Below are 22,079 nucleotides of genomic sequence, written 5' to 3'. Positions count from 1 at the left end.
CCCTTCATCTGAAGAAATTAAGAACAGCAGCAGTAAGAAGCACATGTAGATTAACTTGTTTCCTGTGCTTCTTATTTCATCATGGAAAATTCACTGCCAGTTTCTGTTATCCCTCTTCCCTCAGTTTTTTCAACTGCACCTCCATCTGTGAGAAAAGAGGTGTATGAAGAAATAAATGTGAGGTGCTCATTCACCTCTATTTATTTCTGCCAAAGGTAAATGTAAAGAGCTTTGAGAACATTTAAAATGGGGATTAAATCACAAAGGAAGATGATAGGGTAGTTCCATGCAGGTAGAAAAGTATGTGAAAAAAACAGAAAACCAGAATATGAACAGAGAGAGGAATAATCTGGGGCAAGGGTCCTCAGAAATAAAAGTAAATGCATGTTGCTTGTAAAGCTGACTGTTACTAGGCGATTTTCTGAGCTCAGCACACAAAGCATGTATCAGCAATGAGGGCTGAAAAGACACCCTTACATTTTTCTCCATGTTGCAGCATTCCCTGGCCTCCTCTGTCATTTAAGAACTAACTCCAGGCTGGTACCAGAACCATTATTTCTCATCTACCAAGTAGCACTCTGTAAATATGCTATCATACAGGGGTAGCATTCCTATGCAGTGACAACTTCTCACATCTTCACTGTTGAAAGATGACTCCTCCTATACACTTGATCTCCAGAGAGCTTGCCTTTGTATAGAAGTTAGATGTTTCAGTACTTCAAAAGAGTAGTCTGACATTAGCAGAAGTGTCACATTATGGCAGAGCTATTTTTGCACTACCTGCATTAGGACTGTCTCCTAGCATCAGCAGGAGATCTGACAAAGAGCTGCTGAACATGACTGTACTAGGGTAAAATAAAAAAAATGAAGTATATCTGGGTAAAGTGATACAGGAAAGATTGCGTGTGCTGTACAAAAAATATCCCTATTAGGAGCTCTTTAAGAACTAAAATTCTAAAATAAATTATTCAAAATATTATGCAAATATGTAGGACAAGAATGTATATAAGAGTAGCACAAATAGGCACAGTTTAAGTAAGAATGACTAAAGTGCAAGAAAAGTTGCTGAAGTCATGAAACAAGTACCAGCAAAAGAAAATGTAAAAACATGTGAAAGTAAAACATGAATAATGCTAAGTATTGCTTAAAAACCTAGTAATAGCTCAGGTAATGATGCTGACATTATGCTGAAAGTTATTAGCAAGAAAATCCATTGTGACCATGTATCTAGTAAGAAATTTCCATACAGAGATGATGGCACAGGACAGAATAGGAAATCAATAGTTTAAATATTTGGAGAAGCAACTGAACTTAGAGTCAGCAAGTACTCATGAAAATAACCCGTAACCAGATAAGGAATTCTCTGAAACAATTTTTGAATCAGTAGTGATTATCTTCACTCCTGGAGAATGGGGAGGCACTTCACAGAAGAGGAGAAGTGCAGAAACAGAAAGAAGCTCTGAAGGAATTACAGATCCATTCCCTAATGTCAGTGTCAGAGGTATGATAAGAAAAGAATAATTTTTTTCAAATGATAGGACTAAGGTAATAAAAAGCATTCCAAATGGACTTTCAAGAAGCCTAATTCAAAGTCCCTGCCCCAAGTACTGTGGACAGTGGTTTGTTTCCTGGCTGCCCAGAGGCAGTGAGCTCTCCAGCCTTCTGCTGTACTCCAGCCTCACAATCCTTGTTTTAAAACCAGTTTGCAACAAAAGGGAGTCTCACTGACTACTGCATCTCCCCTTCTGATGATCAATAATTACAAAAATTCTCTGGACACACCTTTCCAGTTGTTCCACAGGCTGCACACCTGACAAAAACTGTAAAGCTACTGTCCAAGCAAAGAAGTTTACATGCTTCTCGTATGAGCTGCATAGAGTTTACTTTGTAACTCACTACAGACATGAAACATGGACATTCATCACGACTGTTGTTTCTCAGGCCCTTCCTGGGAACAGCCAGTTATATGAACACCAGATTGACTACTTTGTTGGCAGAATTCACTGTTAATAGAGAGTGGAGAAGACTAATGAAAACACTTAGTTTATAATGAAATATTGCTGCTGACAGGTCGCAGCACAGTGAAGAGACTATGTCAGGACACATAGTTACTGCACACAGTCCTTCGGAAAAAAACAGACTAGCACCATATGACTAATAAAAGCAGCCTGCATTTATTTATATTCTTATTCACTTATATCCTTGGAGTGGTTTTCATTCAGTGAATTTCTCTATAAAGAAAAAAAAGGCATAGTAACTATGAACTGGAATTGCTCTAGAAATATTACCATACACTTTCTTAGAATTATCAAATAATAATACTCTGTACATGATGTGAGTCACTAAATACAGAGTATTTATAAAGAATAAGTCATAGGCAAAAACCTTTCATTTTGTCGAAGAGATTGGTTAAGCAATTCAATATTTTAAAAGAATTAATGGAATAAATGAACTATTATGATCAAACGTGATTCATGTAACTTTTGAAGACTAGGAAAATAAATTAAATTTTAATTCTGTTTTAACCAAAGATTTATGTTGAAATTTAATACAAATTCTACATAATATAATCTCGAGACCTAAGAAACAGTTTATTTAGAGTACAAAGCATGAATTAAAGTCAGGCTACTAAATCAAAATTTATGAAAGAAGTTACAGACTCAACACGTCTAGAGAAAAAAAGATTAAAACCTGCACAGGCAATTCTTTCAGGGACAGCTGTGCTATTGTATTTTCATCAGTGAATTTTACCATTTCTTAAAGACAAATATATTTTCAAAATTGTACATTATTGAGTTCCCTATTTAACTTTTTGGTTAATTCTGTAATTATAAATTATTATATTTAAATTCATTATTTATTTATCAACTATTATATTTTTAGCTGCTCTTTGTTGGAATAATAAATGTGCTATCCAAATAGTAATTTTCTGTTTCTCCAGGGATTAGTTAATACTTCTTCTTGCAAAGGCAATTGTTACTTATTAATTTACAGGAATAACTTAAAATAGCATAGGCATCTTTATACTATGGAATAATGAAGTGAGATGGAATAATGTGACCTTAAATAAATCAACTCTTAGACAACTGAGAGATGTAACATTGTCTCCCAGTAAGCCTCTGTAAATCATACTTCACTAGCTACAGAATTTTCACATGCTTGTTTCAAAATCAAAAAATGCTAATTTCAAGCACAGTTTAATTACAAAAATGTAGAAATGAAATATTTGGTCACATCTAAATCTCTGTGAAATGACCAGTATGGATAAATATTTTATCCTAAAAGTCATTAAAATGATAAATGTAATGTGATTCTCTACTGCTCTCTCTTCTACACTAACACTGCGTGCCTTGAAAACTTGATATTTTTGATTAGGCAACCTCTCCCTGCTTTTTCCTTTCTCCTTTTCCTCCCCATACACAAGCATTTTATATATTGTATCTTACATGTGAATTGTTTTTTACCCTTTGAAAACTAGAAATACTTTTACAATAGCATAAACAAGAAAATATGCAGAAAGTAACATACATTTTGAAGTGTCAAATCACTGATGTTAGTTGACATTGCTCTCAGCCAGTCAGCACTCTCCTGGGCTGTATAAAACTGAAGTATCCCAGTACTAACTCCATCGAGTGCCAGCACTTCAAATGCATTAGATCTGCAGTAAGAAGAAATATATCCGTAAAGGAAGATACGTCAGTTTTCTGAAACTGCCCAATATTTATCAGTGTTCAAATGATTTTTATGCCTTTTTACAAGTTTTTGAGTGTTTAATTTACTAATCAATAGAAAGGCAAGAAAACCAAGGATTATAGGGCAGTACCAAGGGCAACAGATACAATAAGTACTTTATCTGTACCAGTATACACATGTGCTGATGATCATTTACTTCCCCTGGGTATACATATTATGTTCATAATTATTGAACTTAAGGTAGTGTATTCAGGAAATGTGCACCAGGTCTTTTAGAAAAAACACAGGTTTTTTTAAAACCAGAATGCTGATTTTCTTTATTGCATTTTGGCTTAATTTACTAGGAATGTACGAAGATTCAAAGCACTGTCTTCCCTAGCTTTCATTTCTTGGATTCCTATACTTTTCTATGTTTTCTTCAAATCAATATTTATTTTAAGCTCTTTTATGACATAGCAATTTGAAAAAATGTTCTTAGAAGCTTCTTTAAAAAGTTTTCCTTAAATAGTTTTCTCAAAACAGCATTGGCACAGGCTTGTGCGCAACTGCATTTTATTAACTTTTAATGAAACTTTTACGTGTTTATAGCAACTTTATTCTGCAAATGCCAATGCTTTCCTTTCCTATCTGCAGTAAGTTAGGCACTGTGTATGTACCTCTGAAATCCCCTGCATCTGGATGCTGGTGGGATATGGTTTTTTAACTCTTAATATTTTCCAACAAGAACAACAAAAGCTCATTAAGTAGTGGCATGGAAGTACACTGGTCTAAATTTTAAAAAAGTGACACACAACAGTTGCAGTAACTAAACTTCAAAAAGCTACTCAGATTATTTAAATACCTATGATTGCCAGGAGAATTAGATTTTAGTTATATACTATTGTGAAAGACAATTATAATTATCTCAATGATTGTGCATATGGGTTTTTTTGTACATAACATGGAGAATATAACCGCTACCTTCTGCATCTGTAAATTAGATATTTATACTTATATACTATATTGCTTCATTTCTGGTACTAACCTAGAAGAAAGCCAACTACTGAATCAAGAATACTGCTCTATGAAGTTGCTGAGTCTTCCTGGGGTTCTCTGATCTAAGGTGAAGTCCTCTAATGCTTAATTTATGATATATGACAACATTCAAAATGGCACATAGAGGTTAATGGGCAGTTATTCATTCCTGATTTAATGAAAAAGTTATTAACCTAACCTTTGTCATTTGTAGGGAGTTTGATGGTGAACATGAATACTGAATGCTATATATTTGCCAGAAAAGGTAATATAAACTACCCATCATACACAATATAAATAAGACAAATTATCTGAATAGATAAATATGAGATGCTTTGCTTTTAAAGCAGTTGTAAAGCATTACACTTGCTATTTGCAAAAATTAACATGCTTGGCCTAAATACTTAAATATGTATCAGATGATTGCCTGTTTTTCTTTCATGATTGAATAATCACGGTAACTACTAAAACCTGATGGCAATGGCACAATTCTGTGTCAGTTTCATTTCAGTAAATCTCTTTCACCTCTTCAGAAAGAAAGGATTAAAAAAAAATTATTTTATTGTCTTCAAGTAAACTGAGTCTAATAATCACCTTCCAAGCATATTGTTCTTTTTACCTAAGGTTCTGACAAAGATCCCAACAGTGCTGCAATGAAATGACTTATGGTATGATATTTTCAATATCCCAGTGAAACAGTGAGAATCTCTCAGCCCTTATGCATTGATACACAGTGGAGCCTGGAAACAGACTTAATTTAATGCTGCAAAGAGAAGCCATTCACAATGCCCAGCTTAGATATCCAGCTCAAATATCAAAGCTAAGATGCTAGAATCCTTACACAGCAAGAGGACAGTCCAGAGCATTTAAGAGAGCCAAGCAATGCTCTCCATGGAACCACAGGGTGCCTAGATACTATCTCAGCTTCAGCAGACACACAAAGACGTGAATGCCTTATCCCAATGGCACGACTTTACACAAATGGCTGATGAAAGATCAGAGAATGGAACTGCTCAGTTAACAACTGATGCAACCAAAACAGGAAATCAAAATTAAAAAATAATTTTATTATAAAAATTACCCAATATTTTATCATTTGAAACATGGTGCTGGTGATAGTGTGGATTACACTTAAAATTCCTGTTGTTTTTTATCTTATTAAAATACGTTGATCAATTACAAAACAGCTAATAAGAATCAGTGTTCATCTAGAGATCTAACACTTTATTAACAGGATATTTGCACAGAATCAAATAGGGTGTGGGGGATTCTGCAAGTCCTCTAGTCCAGGCTCCTCACTAACTTTCTTAAAATACAAATCTTTTCTACCGGAAGAACAAAACTGGCCACAGAGGGAGCTACCTCAGATGTGGCCTCAGGAATACAAATAGATGAGAATAGATGAGAATAGATGAGAATAACCATTTCCCTTGACGTGTTGAGTATGTTATTGCTGATGCAGCCCCTTGTATGGGACTTCATCAGTGAACATGTGCACAGCTGACGCCTGCTCAGGGGGGTGTCTGCCAAGATTACCAAGCCCTTCCTGCAGAGCTGCTCCCTTGCTCCAGCAGACTAACACCAGGACATCTTTTCCCACGAGCTGGTCCAACGCTTCTGATGTGCCAGTGATGTGCCATATTACCTGGCACATGAGACTGAGACCTTTGGGGCACTGCTGTCCCCACTGTGCTGACTTGGGCAGGAAGGCGGTTTTACCAGAAAGCAGTTCAGTGTAAATGACACAGGATAAGAAACAGCCTGGGTTTTTCAAAGTTTAAAGATGCCAGTCATGAAATCTATGGTAGTAACACAGTGGTTTTGCCCTAAATCTTAATCAGCTTTACTATGATTATTTCTTGCTTTCAGTTATAATAGTTTCTCTCTGAAAATCCCATAATATATTGATATTGTTCTATGTACTATGCTGTGTTCTGAAAAGCATAGTGTACAGAAGACTGCATGTAAAAACAAATATCCAAACTAAAAATAAAAGCTTAACAAAATAAATGCTGAGGGTTTTGTTTTGAGTGAAACAATCAAAGCAAGCACCACTATGGCATTGGAATTCACAACAAAATAAATCCTACAGGCTTAAATGACATACCTTTCCCTCTGCCATTTCCTCAAAACACAGAAAAGAAAAAAAGAGACACAACAAAGCACCTATTCCTGTTAGCTGACAAGGAGGAGCTTTCCATTTAACACCAAGTAGTAAGTTTGAAAGGTCTCAAGATGCTATAAAGTTGCTGTAGACTTTTTATTTTGTTTGTTGGTTTGGATTTTTTTGTTTTGTTGTTTTGGTTTTTTTTTTTTTCCTGAGGCCCCAAGACCATTTTAAAACACAGAGAGGGAAGTTCCTACCTCTTTTATTACTGCATTTATGCTACTGACTACTGCAACTAGAACCAGAAATGAATATTTGCCTTTCCTAGATACTAGAAATTTGTGTTGCACTGCCCTCACATTTCTTATTTTCAGTTTTGTATCCCTATTTATAACTTTGTTTCCTTCAATCATTTCTGCTAAGGAGCATGAGGCACCATTTTCCATACTCAGTGTCTCTGTCTCACTTTCATGGTGAACAATGATTAGACCTGCATTCCTGGTCTCTTCTGGAGTTTGTTTACAACAGTAATTCCTTTTAATAAAAAAAACACTATCTTTGTGAGAATGGCAGTCAGAATAACAGATGAGCATTGGTAAACTTTAAGTTCTCTTCTTGACATTGACACTTTTAAACAAACACTATTAATTAATATTAGTAAGGAAATTTTTCCATTCAAGCAGTTTGCTACAATAGAGCTGTTAAATCCAAAGACTTTTCTAAGATAAAAAGTATTTTCAGTGCCATCTGAAATGGGAAAAGCCGAATTTTTACTTTACTAGAGTCTATGAATTTCAGCAAAACATTTTTTTTTAAATTTTTTAGTATCTGTGGCATGTGAAACCATCTCTCTTAGACTTATATAGCTATTTTATCATATAGATATTTCTATAAAAATCTAGATCTATGTTTGATAGCACATCTTTTATCTTAAGTTTACTACCATGCTGATACAGACAGACTGATTTGATCAGCTTTGCATCTTCCCAGGTTCTGAACCAGTATTGCTTCCTGTTTGTATGACTTTTTGATGTTTGAGTTAGTTTTTATTGTTTTTGTTACATTTTCTTGTGACTTGTTTATAGTACTATATGGCCCTCTTGCTAGAATTTCTACATAAACTGAAATTTTATGGACTATGGGTAGATCTGAGTGGAAATTCTTCAAAAAGAATCATCTGAATTACTTAATCTCTTTGAAATGTCATGGTAAAAGTAATGGGATTTTGTATTGTAAATGTCATAGAACCTCGTATCTTACAGAATGTTTAAATGTCCACATATAACTGGACTATTAACAGAAACGATGTAGCTCAGAAGATATCAAAGCATTAAACATAAACTTGGATTTCATTCTATGTTTGTGTTTTTTGGAGAAACATTTTGCTTTCAGTATTGTAACTGGTTTATTTTCATTACACTTACAGCAACCAAATAAGATAACTGAGGTAACACGGACATTTATGCTTCTACAGATATTTTCTAACAGATATGTCAGAAAACTGTGAGGAAGTGCTCAATCAGGTTTTGTAACTTGTGGATACAAAAATGCTGCTAGCAAGGATTTTCTTGCTATTTTCTAAGCCCGTGAGATACTTTCTCTCTCACAGAAGAGGTAGCAGAGTATGTAAACAACCCAAACACCTGCAGCCTTGAAAAGTCTTCTTTATAGTACAGTAGAAAAATATTTTGTCAATGGATGTTTTAGGATTTTAGCCAATCACCCCAAGGGGTGGCTGATCCTTTGTCCAATTAGACTATGAAGAAAAAAGTCTATGAAAGAGTTTATAAAATAATTTAAAAAATCAATCTTGCTGCACAATTCCTGCCTGCTGGATCTTCTCTCCTCCTCCCTATGGCTGCGGGACACAGTAAAACACCCTAGGGTTGCAGTAATAGTGACTCAGCAAGATTATGCTTAATTCCTAGATCTTTTTCAAAGCAGTTTATTTAATTTCTTAGTTTTCAATTGATTTATCTAATTAAAGGCATTTTGTTAACTTACTGAAATGTTAAATGGAAAATACAATCCTTCAGAAAGTATCTGTTGAGAAACCAGTGAAAGCATTAAAAAAATTCAAAAATACATGATACTCTGTAGTAATTGCAATGGTCAGAATGCCAAGAAATAGAAAATAACACCTAAATCTAATTAAGTTGTTTTGTAATTGGGATCATAGATGCATGGGCTCATAGCTACGGGGCCTGAACTACTCCCATTCCACTCACCACTTCAATCTTGCATATTCTAAATAAGCATTTTTTCTTCAGTCTCTAAACTCATAATGTTCAAGATGTTATAGCTCTTGTATCTTCACTCCAAGCTCCAGTCCATACACTGTATAAAAATTATTATACAGTACTACCAGTATCTCCTGTAAGGACTAAAAATAGTTATGTGCATTTTTACAAATAACAATTCCGTAACAAAGATGAAAGACTACAGCAAATGAACTATGTTCTCCACCTTCTAAAAGACTACCTATCTTTACTTTTCTATCAAAAAAACCCCAAAAAAACAAACCCAACCCAAACCATAATATGAACCACAAATTCCTTAGGGTGAGAAAAACATACTGATCTCATTATTTCTCTGTTTAACTTACATCTCATTTATTGACCAATTCTGTCCTCAACAGTCAAAAAAGGTGTCCGTTGCCAACTAGCAATTGAATATTCACAGTATTCACATTCTCACTACATTTATACTACCTTACTTCTTACAGAGAAAAATTACCTTGATGGATTGACGAGAAGGGTAGAATAACAGAAGCAGTAGTGCTATATTATAAAGGCAATCAAATAAAAAAGTTATGAAATTTCTAAGTAATCAAAAAGGCCAATTAGCATGTTGCATATATAAATATATTCAGATAGACTCCAATCATATCAACAATGTGAAATACACTAATTCAAAGTGATTTCAGTAGTTAATACAATGTTTACTCTTTCATTGAGAGGAGGAATGACATCTACTATGTTTCTTATCTTTCCTTTAAAATATTCTGAGGAAATTCTTTTGCTTTTGTTTTGTGGTATTAATAAACATATTTCACACTCCCATTGTGCAGTATTTTCAGTCATTCCTTCATAAGGAAGAAAAATATCTATCCCATTCTGTCTTGTTTCTGTTAATACATATGGTGTTAATAGAATTTAAAATATATGAAAAAAATATTCTTATGTCATTAAGTCACAGTCTAAAGACTTCCTGGGAAAAATACAATAAAAAGTCATGATGATTTCAAATGAAAAGGCAAAGTCAACTCCTTTCTCTTCAAATGAAAAAAGAATAAGAATCAAACAGATACATGTGATTTTGGCCATCTCATGACACAAGAGTATGCTGAAAGTATGCCTTTTTTTTGGCAAAGTTACCGGAAAACTCAGCTGAAGTATGGAAGAATTTAAATCACACAGTTTAAGCACTAAGGAAATAATACAGCCTAATCTGATTAGACTAGACTAGATTTGATCTAAGGCACACAAGACGTATACTACAGTCTAACAGACAATTCTAGGTATGTAAGGTATTTCTAATTAAAAAACTAATATTGAGCAAGATGCTGACATGCTATACGTTGCAATATTTTGTCTTTTTTTAAAAGAAAGGCAAAAAAAATAGGGCCTTCAGTAAAATACCTGACTCTGCCCAACCTTAGGACAGACAAGTTTTTCCTTTATCTAAGGTTGTATGAATGTTACTTACACTACCAGAAAAAGAATGCTAAAAATATGAAACAATCTTGAACATCAGGGAGAACTAAAGTGAATGAGGTCAGAGGAACTATCCACACTGGCAGATAACTGTTTACCATATCAGAACAGCAAGAGTAGTTGGATTTACAGGTACTATACACAGGCTAAACAATACTATATATTTTTAAAAATCAGAGTATGCTAACAAAAGTATGGGAAGTTCTGCTGTAGCCAACTGTAAGAATTCCACAAGTGAAAAAGATGTTTTTATATCAGGAAAAAGAAGAATTGATGAAAGGAGAGTGTGCTTTTCCTCTGAGTGGATAGACAATCTTTAATAACCCTTCAAAAGCCATAATGTTTCGCATAGTTAAAAAGTTATGTCAAAAGCCTATGGACTATAGGTAATTTTTTGAGACAAAGAATTGTACAGATCTCTTTGAATTTAATTCAAGTAGGAAGAAGGGAAAAAGATGTTTCATACATCCCGTCTATCTGAGGAGAAGGCACACAGCTGTGTATGTGAAACTACAGATGATAGTTCCAATAATTCAACAACACTGACTTAAAAAGTAATCTGGCTATTCTGATGCCAGAGCACCTTTGCAAGACCAACTGCAGTAATTGAGTGGATTAAACATAATGAAGCATTGCAAAAAACCACAGTTATGAAAAAGAACACGATGGAGACAAAAAGTTACAAGTATGGCAGACTCGTGGACTCATGCAGTACAGGAAAAACAGGCATGCTGTTAACCCATGTATGCGAATAGACTCCAAGTAAATATTCAGGGTATGGCAAAATTAGGAAATTGCTCAGAAAGATCTGTGATCCATTCAGGGGAATGAATTTGGACTCACTCTAATGGCTTTAGACTGATGGCTGCAATGTAAAAGGGAACAAAGATGTGAAGATACAGTTGAAAGTGTGATTTTTATCTAGAGAAGTTGGATTTACAGATACTGTACATAGTACAGTTTTATTTCAAGCAAAGCAGATAATTTGATTTTAGAGAGCAATTACTGAAGACAAGTGTTGGATGTTATGCATATATGAACATGGGGAAATGTAAAAAAGGATATAAGTGGGATAAGAGTAAAAATATGTACATGCATTTCAGAGTACATGGTAAGAGCAGTCTGGTGTCCCTCAGGCAAAAAAAAACCACCTTTAGTAAGAATACGGGAAACATCTCATCCACAGTTAACCTCAAGGCAGTATTCCTTTCATGTTCATATAGCTGTTTTTGTTGGTTCACCAAAACAAGCAAGGGGCACTTACTTTAGAAGTAAAGTATCATGGGATGGCAGTATGCTGTATGGAATTATATCATCTTCCTTCCAAGTGTATACAACAGTGATAAAGAAACCCACTAGTAATTAAGGAGTAATACATATACTAAATATATATGGGAGCGAGATACATCTCAAGAGAATATGTCTCTCCAAGACTAAAACTGAAACCACTAAGTTCCTCAAATCTTACAAGGAAAATATATGTGTGATGGGTTGATCTTGGGCCAGCAGCCAAGAATCCACACTGCCATTTGCTGCCCCAGCCCTCTCCAGAGGCACAGCAGAGAGAATAAGAAGAGCAAAAAACCTCACAAACAGAAATAAAAGTAGTTTAATAAGCAAACGGAAGAGGAAAAAAACCCAACTAACTAAATTACAACAAAACAAATGATGCAAAGGCAAACACTCACTATCTCTCACAAGCAGAATGATGTCCTGTCAGTCTCTGAAAGATGACTAGCTCCCCCCAAGCCCTCTCTGCTCGGTTTTTATTGCTGAGCAAAGATGTTACACAGCATGGAATATCTCTTTGGTCAGTCTGAGTCACTGGCCCTGCTTGTGCCTCCTCTCAAATTCTTGCCTACCCCTGGGCCTATTCACTGTGTAGGACCAGAATAAGAAAAAGAGAAAGCCTTGAGGGTATGTGAGCCCTGCTCAGCAACAACCACAATACTGGTGTGCTATTAACATTGCTTTAGTCACAAGCCAAAAACAGCACCACATGGAGTACTACAAAAAAAATTAGTTCCAACTTAGCCAGACCCAGTGAAGGGTCTGAAGATGTTTTACTTCACAGAATTCTCAAAATACACAAGCTACTGTTGTGGCAACTGGAATCCCTTGGGATTTCCCCATCTAATGTGTAAAGTGCACAGCACAGGAGAGAAAGTGCTTCAAACTATCAGAGTGACAACTGAAATCAGAGTTTTTAAATGTTCTGTCCTCTTCCATTTATCCCTTAGATTCTAGAACACTGATGATAAGTTGACACCTAAACGTGAACACTGAGATTTGTTTACTTAATTCACAGAACTTCTAAGTCTTGAATGGTTGGAGGTCTGTGATAGATTGGACAAGGCTGGACAGCATAAACTTATCAGTTGAAGTAGGGAGAAAGAAAGCAGTGAAGGAAGTGATGAGACACTATGTAAAAGAGGATTTCAAACAAAGTCTGTGGAAGAACTTTTCTTGACAATTTATTATTATTCACCTGTGATGCAAAAGTCCAGGAAGGCTGCTGCCAACTGCCTTAGAAGATGAATTGCTATAAGTTAAAGCAGCATATCTATCCTACTAGAAAAATAATGCTTTTCAGGTCATTTTTAGGAAACAGGTAAAAAATCTGGTACAGATCAAGAAAGGTATTCGCATGAATTACTGATGCCTCCTGCTAGCAGGTGACCTGTGCCTTGATGCTTCACTAGAGATTCCAATTATCTCATTAATATGTACTAAAGGCAAATAAACATAGGGCAACTGATAAAGACCATGGAAAATAACGACAGTGAATGAACTCCTGTTCTGATATATATGGAGAACTGTGGACTGCTTGGCCTACAATTACTGATAGATTTGAGTCAGCTGTACCACAGAATGGTTTGTAGAAAAAAGCTTTTGTATGCTGGGATGTGTTAAACTTTTCTCAAGCATATTATTTATTGAATGTTTATTAAACTTCACTTTTGCTTTCATCTTTCCTGAAGCCCAGTAAAATAGCCTCTGACATCCTATTCCACAGTTACTTCATGAATCAATAGTTATGTCTCTGAGATGCAAAAACATTATATGATCAAAAATACAATATTTTGTACCATGTACTTTGCCAAAATCTCATCAGTATGAGTTTCTGTATGACAGTGATACAAATATATCTATATGACATGATAGCACAGGCATGATGATTGTGCACTGTGTTATCATTTATAATAAAAATGGAGAGTTAATTGACAATATTAGAATTGGGGAATATAGGACTATCCTATTAGTGATACAGAAGGAAATGTAGTAGCTTCAAAATTAATTCAAGTAACGCCAGGATCAACCTTTGTACTAGCTGCTGATGCTAACTGAATTTCCAAGACACAACAGATTATAGAAACATATTTGTAAGAGCTTTACCTTATCTTTGGTAATCACCATGCCTGCCATTAATCTTAGGAAAAGATGAACTGCATAGTTTTTAATAAGAATTTCATATCTCCATCCAATTCTTATAAAGCCAACAATCCACAGCAAAACACTATGTACAGCTAACTATCCCAGTGCCTCCCCTCTTAGATTACAAACCTTAATTTATCTGTTCCGGTTTTGTACCTCGAGATTCGAGCCATCGACAGAGGAACTGATAAAGTGTCTAGCCAGCGCTTCTCGTATTTTGGTTCATTAGCTACGGGTGAAGAAGGTGATGATGGAGCCTGTGCAGAATAAATGAAAAACATTAGGAGATTTTATAAAACAGTACAGTGAAAAATCCATGAATATGCATCTCTGGCTCTATTCGTCTCAGAAGTGAATAATCATCACAATAAAAGTATTCAAGAAACTCAGGATTTGTTAGAGAAATGAAAACTCATATGCTACCTACCTTGAAATTTTTGGTATTACTTTATATGCAATTTCAGTATTACTTTAACATTAAACATATCTAAATTTTTCTTAATATTAATAACTGATACTAGAAAGGAAGCAGTTTTTAGTCCTAAATGCCACAATTTTTTTCTAAGTGCAATATAATATACAGTTGTAGTTTAAATTGATTTGTTCGGTACAAATCTTCTACATGCTTCAATCATCACAGAAAAGGACATAAATAATATCCTAATTAAATACTACTCTAGAAAATTTATTTGTGCATTGTGACTTTTATCTATTATATCATTCAACAGTGTATTTAAAATTCTGATTCTGGTGTTATCATACTACAGATGGATGAATTCTGAAATCTTATCTTTGAAGTCTTTCTTCAAATGCCTCTACTAGAAGGGCAAGATTGTTGAAACTATGTAAGCAGTAAAGGATGTCTAGTGAAAATATAAATATTTTACAATCTACTAATTTCACATAACAAAATAAAATACCCTTAAATCAAATGTATGCAAATGCAAATTAAGTTAGAGGAATTAGACTGGATATATAGCTATTGGTAACAGGGTCTGCTCAAACCTAACCTAGAGCTTATATACAGACTGTTCAGCCTGCCATTTTGTGTAGCACCTCATGTACTGCAACTAAATAGTGCACAACAGCACCAAGAATGAAATATGATTAAAAGAAAATACTTACGAAATTTTAAAATTTGGCACAGGACCACTACCACTAAAATATTCAGAAAACTGCAGAGACACATACTTCTTAGTTGATATACACTTGCAGAATATGTAGTTTTTTAGCCTGTGTAGTAATATCCAGAGGTTACATAATTGCATCAATGACTGAAAGTACAGAAGTATGCCCAAAAATGATGGTAACTGGGCTTGTTTGCAAATGATTTCAAAATAGTGTTTATAGGCAAAAATCAATTAGATTATGGAAACGGACTAGAAAATGTTGGAAATCATTGTGAGCTTAAAAATGCTTATTAAACATTGAATAGAACAACCTAGGAGTTTCTTAGAAAATGCAAGAAAATCATATATTGAAATATTTTTATTGGCATTTATAGCTCTGCATTTCCATGACAGTTGAGCATTTCACTCTTTTATAAAGATAGAAATAAAAATTACACAAAGGCAGCCGAGAAAGATTCACAGACATACATATTTAGGTCAAAGTTAGGTGATTGTGCTGTCTCTGAACAAAAATTTTTTGTCCCACATTGTGCAGAGAATTTTCCAGTAGAGAACAGAGTTGATAGCTGGTTATTTTTATATGAGCTGTAAATATGCACTGAGTAGCATTTACAAAAGCAAAGAAACCACAGAATGACCCAACTTCAAGTCTGTTATGCCCCAGTGTTCAAAAACCATAAAATTTACTCAAAATAAAAAGCATTCTGGGAATTGTCTATTTCTTTTTCTTGCTCATAAGAAGTTAGGATTGTTTTTTCCTCCTAAATCTCCTTCTTGCTGTCAGCAAGGGCTGATCTTTCTATTTACTTTAAATAAATCAAAATGGCGAGTTTCACATTCTGACTGGATGACTGAGACTTAGTGACTGAAGTACACTTTCCTAGTAAATGAAAAATTTGCAATGAAACTTCTGGAGCTGGTAACACTATGGAAACTTTCAGACAGCAATCTTTTTGGGAACAGGGATTTGCTATCCCTAGAACCATACAGCTTTTATTTGATTGAGATCACCTGGTGTTTTTGCAGTATGAATATTTAATAATCAAGTCCACAGAGTAATTTTTTAATATAAAATTAGACACAAAAGGCTAAGGTGTCTTCAAAATCTAGAATAAATTTATTAGTATCACAGTGAAGAATCTGACACATAGTAGAGAATTCTGCACAAACTAAAATAATTGACAGAACCCCATGCAATCTGAAGTTGGAAAGGATCAACATAATCTAACATTGTCTGTCTGGAAACTGAAATGTCTAGGAATAAAACAGAAGGTAGCTTATTGCAGTCAAACATAGATACTTGATTATGATCACTGAAAATAACTAAAATCAATAAAACAAAGAATGAGAAAATTAAGGAACATAAAAATTCATGCAACATCATCTATTGTTCCAACCCTCTAAACTCTAAAGATGCAGAAAACATCTAGACAATTTAAACACAAAAATCTCTTTTACTTGTGAACTATTAGTTGTACTTCTTTTATCAGGTTGTTGAACAATATTCTGTAATATTCTAGGTAACTTAAGAGCATTTGGCAGCAAAAAAAATTAATGAGTTAATCACTTAGGCAATATAATGTTTCTATTTGAGTCCCTTACACTTCAATTAAATGTTTCAGTAGGGTATCAGTGTAAAGAAAAAGTATCTCAATGTAAGTAAAAGTTAGAATTTTAGAAAATGTCCATCACAGCTATTCATTAGGTTAATGAATTGAAGGGGAAAAAATGGCCAACACCAGTTGGTCAAAAATCTGTTAACCCCAAAGCTATGAAATTGCAGCATAGAAAATTCATGACAGAATGCTAAACTGTTAAAACTGCTGTAAACTCCTAAAGCAAATGGGTCTTCCCCACACAATTTCAAAGCTTTGATATTTGAAAAATATACTAGGAGGAGTAATTTATTTTTTTCCCACAGTTCCAAACTACTTATAGCTGCAGAAACCCTCCTGCATGATCTGAACACTAATGGCCAAGAACAGCAAAAGGATATGAAGGGGTCAGACTAGTCTAAGTTTCAAATATGTTTTTCTTATGAAGCTGTATTCTACTAACCAGTTTATGGTAGAGCATAAAGTTGGAATTACCCCTCTTCATCTTAAGGACAAAACAGGGCATACATACATAACACCATTGCATAGAAACAAAACACTATCATAGGACCAGAAGCTCATGTTGTTCTATTTAACCTATAATCTATTAACAATTCAATCTGAGATTCCTTGATGTATCCTCTTCAAAACACATGGATAAAAATAAGAAACTGAGGAGGAAGCAAGTCCGAGTACAACTTTTGCGAACAGAGGACATGCCTCACAAATCTTTTAGAGTTGTCCAAAACTGTTAGCTAATAGATGAGAAGCAATTGTTAAGGCATATTTGGGTTTCAGGAAACCATTTATCCCTCACAAAATGTTCTTAACTGATTTGCTTTGGAATATGATGAAATTATCAAATTAATAACTATCTAAACTGTAGCAAGGAAAACAGAGCAGAAGGGTACTATCCGTGGACTCCCACAGTTACAAAGGTTGTTCAGGATATTGATTTATGATTTGGAAAAGATGGTGAACACCAGACTGACCAAGTTTCCTATGAATAACAAGCAGTAAAAAATGATGAAAAGAAAACCAAGAGAAAGAGCTGCGGAAGAAGCTCATTCTACTGAATGATTGAGAGATAAAAGAACTGCTAAAAATATAGTAAATAAATGTATAGCAGTGCACATGAAGAAAGACAGTATTAACTTTCCCCATACTGTAATGCGATATGAACAGGTGATTACCACTCAAAACTTAGATCTTGAAATTTAGATGTTGAAAAGAGCAGAATTGTCTTTGAACAATTAGGTTAACAAAGATTCATTAGTCTGGAAAAGAAACTGCTGAGGGAATTGTATGACTGAGGTATGTAAAAAATTAAAAGAGAAAGGGGTTAAGAAACAGTGGTTCACTTCCCATTTTCACATAAGAAGCAGGGGTATTGATTAGAAGTAAAAGACAGTAGGATAAAAACAGAGAATGAATGTGTTAGTCTATATAACAAACTGGTTCAGGAAGCACCTATGTCAGAAGTCACAGGAGGTGCAGGAATTATTCCCTATAAACAATTACACATATTTCCTCTGCTTTTGCACTCTCTTGAGGGCATCTGCTGGGAATGAGTTTTTTGGCTAGATAGTTCTTTGGTCTGACCCAGTATACTGAGCTGACTGACCTTCAAGCCATTTCTCTACTAAACAGCTGGTGCTACTCATCTTGAAAACTCTCCACACCATTCCTCCAAAGCACTAAAATAGAGATCATCTCTGCAACTGTAGCTTTATGCTCTCATTCATTTTATACCTTCGGTTTTCTGCAGAGGTCACCAACAGTGCTGCCAATTAATGCCAATTTGCTTGGAACACCTGTCCATTAAGAAATGGATTGAACACAAAAATCTTGGTTTTGACAGAACAGTGAACAAGAATCAAGTTGTAATGACACATAATCACTACCTTCCTGGGACAGCTGTATACTGCTGACCTGGAGGAGGGCCTGACTGTACCCCATGATCAATCACTGACCTATGAATGACATTGCAGGCAAGTGCTTTGTCACGTTCTTAAATAACTATAAAACAACTCACTATGGTGCAACTAAAAAGTCTTCCAAGAAGTAGAATAAGTCCAGAAAGTCTACCACTAATGGGGAGACACAATCAGACATGTCTCCATAATTAAGTTTCCATTAAGACCACAGAAAGGAAGGGAAAAGATCCCAGCTGTCTGGGAGTGTCAATTTTTCATCTTTTTGTGACATATAATTTGCAGAGTTTGGGAAACTCAGTTATTTTACCTTACTTTCTTTTAAACTGTCATCGATTTTAAATTTATGCAAGAAAAATATCATGTCATCAGAAGAAAGTCTTTCTGAACCCTCTCTAGTAATTTAATTTCCAGTTTCTGCTAGGGCCATACCTTGAAAGCAGACAGTGTTATTTTAGGTTGGTATAGCTTTTTCATTAAACATGGGCTTCAGGAAGGCTGAAGCAGGGTTAATTCACTTGGCAAATGATGCCCCATCCTTGTAAGTATCCAAGGCCAGGCTGGATGGGTCTTTGACCAGAAACCATCATGAGTGCCATCATGAGGCATATGCAGGACAACCAGCTGATCAGGCATGGCCAGCATTGGTTTAGGAAAGGCAGGTCCTGCTTGACCAGCCTGATCTTCTATGACAAGACCTACTAGATGAGGGAAAGTCTGTGCATGTTATCTACCCGGACTTCAGTAAAGCCTTTGTTACTGCCCCCCACAGCATTCTTTTGGAAAAGCTGGCAGCCCATGGCTTGGACAGGTGCACACATCACCGGGTAAAATCTGGCTTGATGGCTGGGCCCAGGGAGTGCTGGTGAACGGAGCTGGCAGCTGGTCACATGTTGTGATCTCTAGCGCTCAGTAGTTGGGCCAGTCCTCTTTAACATCATTATCGGTGGTCTGGAGGAGGGGATCAAGTGCACCTTCAGTCAGTTTGCAGATGACACAAAGCAGGGTGGGAGTGTTGATCTCCTGGAGGGTAGAAGGATCTGCAGAGGGATCTGGACAGACTCTTTCCATTGTATGAGGTTCAACAGGGCCAAGTGCCAGGTCCTCCACGTGGGTCATGATGACCCCCTACAGTGCTACAAGCCGGGGGTAGAGTCACTGGAAAGGTGGAAAAGGACCGGGGTGTGCTGGTTGACAGTGGCTGAACATGAGCCAGGGTCTGCCCAGGTGGCCAAGAACACCAATGGCTGAAGAAAAGGCAGCTCTGGGGGCTCCTTATTGCTCTATACAACTATCTGAAAGGAGGCTGTATCCAGGTAGGGGTTGGTCTCTTCTTTCAAATAACAAGTGATAGAACAAGAAGAAATGGTCTTAGTTGTACCAGGAGAGATTTAGGCTGGACATTAGGGAAAATTTTTTCACAGAAATGGTTGTCAAGCATTGGAACAGGCTTCCCAGGGAAATGGTTGAGTCACTATCCTTGGAGATATTTAAAAGATACGTGGGTACTTAGAGATGTGGTTTGGTGCTGGACTTGGCCATTCTAAGTTAAGCTCAGGTTGGATTTGATGATCTTAGAGGTCTTTTCTAACCTAAATGAGTCTATGATTGTACCATTTTATGAAATAAGAATCAAGTGTGACATCCATTAGGAAAAAATACAACATTTTACTGATAATTTGGAATTTATCCATTTTCTGCTTTAGAGGATTTAATATTTCAAAGTGCATCATTAAAGCCTTGATCCTTTTCCACAAACATATTTCTACCAAGCATATGTAAGAGGTATGACTAATCTTGATTACTGTCTTTGTTGATACTGGTTCAAAAAGAGATGATAATGATAATGCTGTTATTTATTTCACATGGTAATTGTTGCTGTTTCCATTTTAGTGAGCATTGCTGAGAATTTCTGAAAAGAATATAAAATATCTCTTTGTAAAATATGTATATGAAAATGGTAGCAACATCAATATATTTGATATTTATATATTGATATATTTTCCTTGTTGTCGTGGCTTGATGGTTTAAATTTAAACAACTCTGCGGTTTAAATTATAGAAACATAAAACCATAGAGTATCTCAAGTTGAAAGGGATTCATAAGGATCACCGAGTCCAAATCCCTACTCCTCAAAGGACTACCCAAAACTAAATCATATGACTAAGAGTGTCTTCCAGACATGCCTTAAACTCTGAAATGCTAAAATACCTTGGCATATCTTCATTGCCTTAAGCTATAACTGAAAACATTGGCCATTACGTTTCAGTGGATTTCATTAAAATCTTTTAGATTATAAAAAACCAGCTTTCTTGCAGCTTTTTGATGCCAACCGGAGTGTGTTTTGTCAAAGCTCTATTACTAAAAATGTTTCAGCATAATCAAAAAAAAAAAACCCTTCAATATAATATGCTTTGCAAATAGACAGATTTGTCTTACACTTATTCTGAAGAAAGAGAATTAGAGTTACATAATTTCTTGCAAAAACACCCAGCAACATTCAGCTCAGAGTGAATTGAATATGCTCTCTCTATAGTTTTTAGTCCGGTCTGTGACTGAAATGTATGTATATATATATACATAGGTAGTTTTCTGTATATCGATGAACTGATCTGACCTATGTAAGGCTGAGCATTTGCTAATACTTATTACAGGGACAGACAAGAAGCAGGGGCTTTATGTTGCTTGGAGAAGAAAACATGACTGCTCCATTTAGCAGTAAAAGACTCTCACATCAGCTTACTTTAATCGTTGAACAACAAATACCAAATGAGGCATGAGTGAAACTCTTGTGATGCCCAGCCAAAAAAACAAATTATGGTGATATCTACTGTAAATAGGAGTCGGAGCTTTCAACTTGTCTCAGAAGTCAGAGGGATTTAATTATGATATCAAAATACCTGTGCATTCCTTTGATGCAGCATGAATTCAGAAGAGGGTCTGTATTTATTTACTTTTAATGGAATTCTTAGATGCAGGTGCACAATTCTGCGACAGTTTTAAGAAGACAGTAATTATCTGTTAAAGTATGCATCACTGAATCATTCAATAGATAAAGGCTTCTATAGAGGAAACAAGCTCTTTCAGGTGAAGTAGCAATTGGGACTTGTAATATGATGTCTTCAAAATTCAGTGAAAGCAGCAGCTTTTAATTACACAGCTCTATTCAACAATATTTTAATTGACAGATGCTTAATTAAATGGGAGGAAGGTGAAACAGCATGTGAAACAACCCCTCCTTTCCTATCACAAAAAAACCCCACTTTTTAACTCTAATGCTGCATCAGATACATGCTTTTGAAATGTAATGATTGCTCTGTAAGACATTTAATTCTTTTTAATTAATGTATGAGTTTGCAGACACTGAGCACCTATATACCATGTTTACATAGAGAGCCTGTTTAACAGTACATGTTAGGGACTTACACTACCTTATTCACTGCAATAGCTATGCA

At 35.3% G+C, this 22,079-nt stretch overlaps 1 protein-coding gene across 1 annotated transcript in view; it reads right to left on the bottom strand.

The window, feature by feature from the left end:
- The window catches only part of SNTG2 (syntrophin gamma 2), a gene marked incomplete at both ends in the record, with an annotated part of 228,706 nt that overhangs the window by 51,874 nt on the left and 154,753 nt on the right, over positions 1 to 22,079 (bottom strand). The window contains 2 exons of the mRNA XM_082302591.1: positions 3,529 to 3,658; positions 14,095 to 14,222. Coding sequence (XP_082158717.1) covers positions 3,529 to 3,658; positions 14,095 to 14,222 — 258 coding nt within the window. The remainder of the gene's footprint in view (positions 1 to 3,528; positions 3,659 to 14,094; positions 14,223 to 22,079) is intronic.

The sequence above is a fragment of the Coloeus monedula genome (assembly GCF_965178545.1).
Source record: "Coloeus monedula genome assembly, chromosome: 2".
NCBI lineage: Eukaryota > Metazoa > Chordata > Aves > Passeriformes > Corvidae > Coloeus > Coloeus monedula.
The sequence above is the reverse complement of the archived record's forward strand: the minus strand, read 5'-3'. Positions and strand labels throughout refer to the sequence as shown.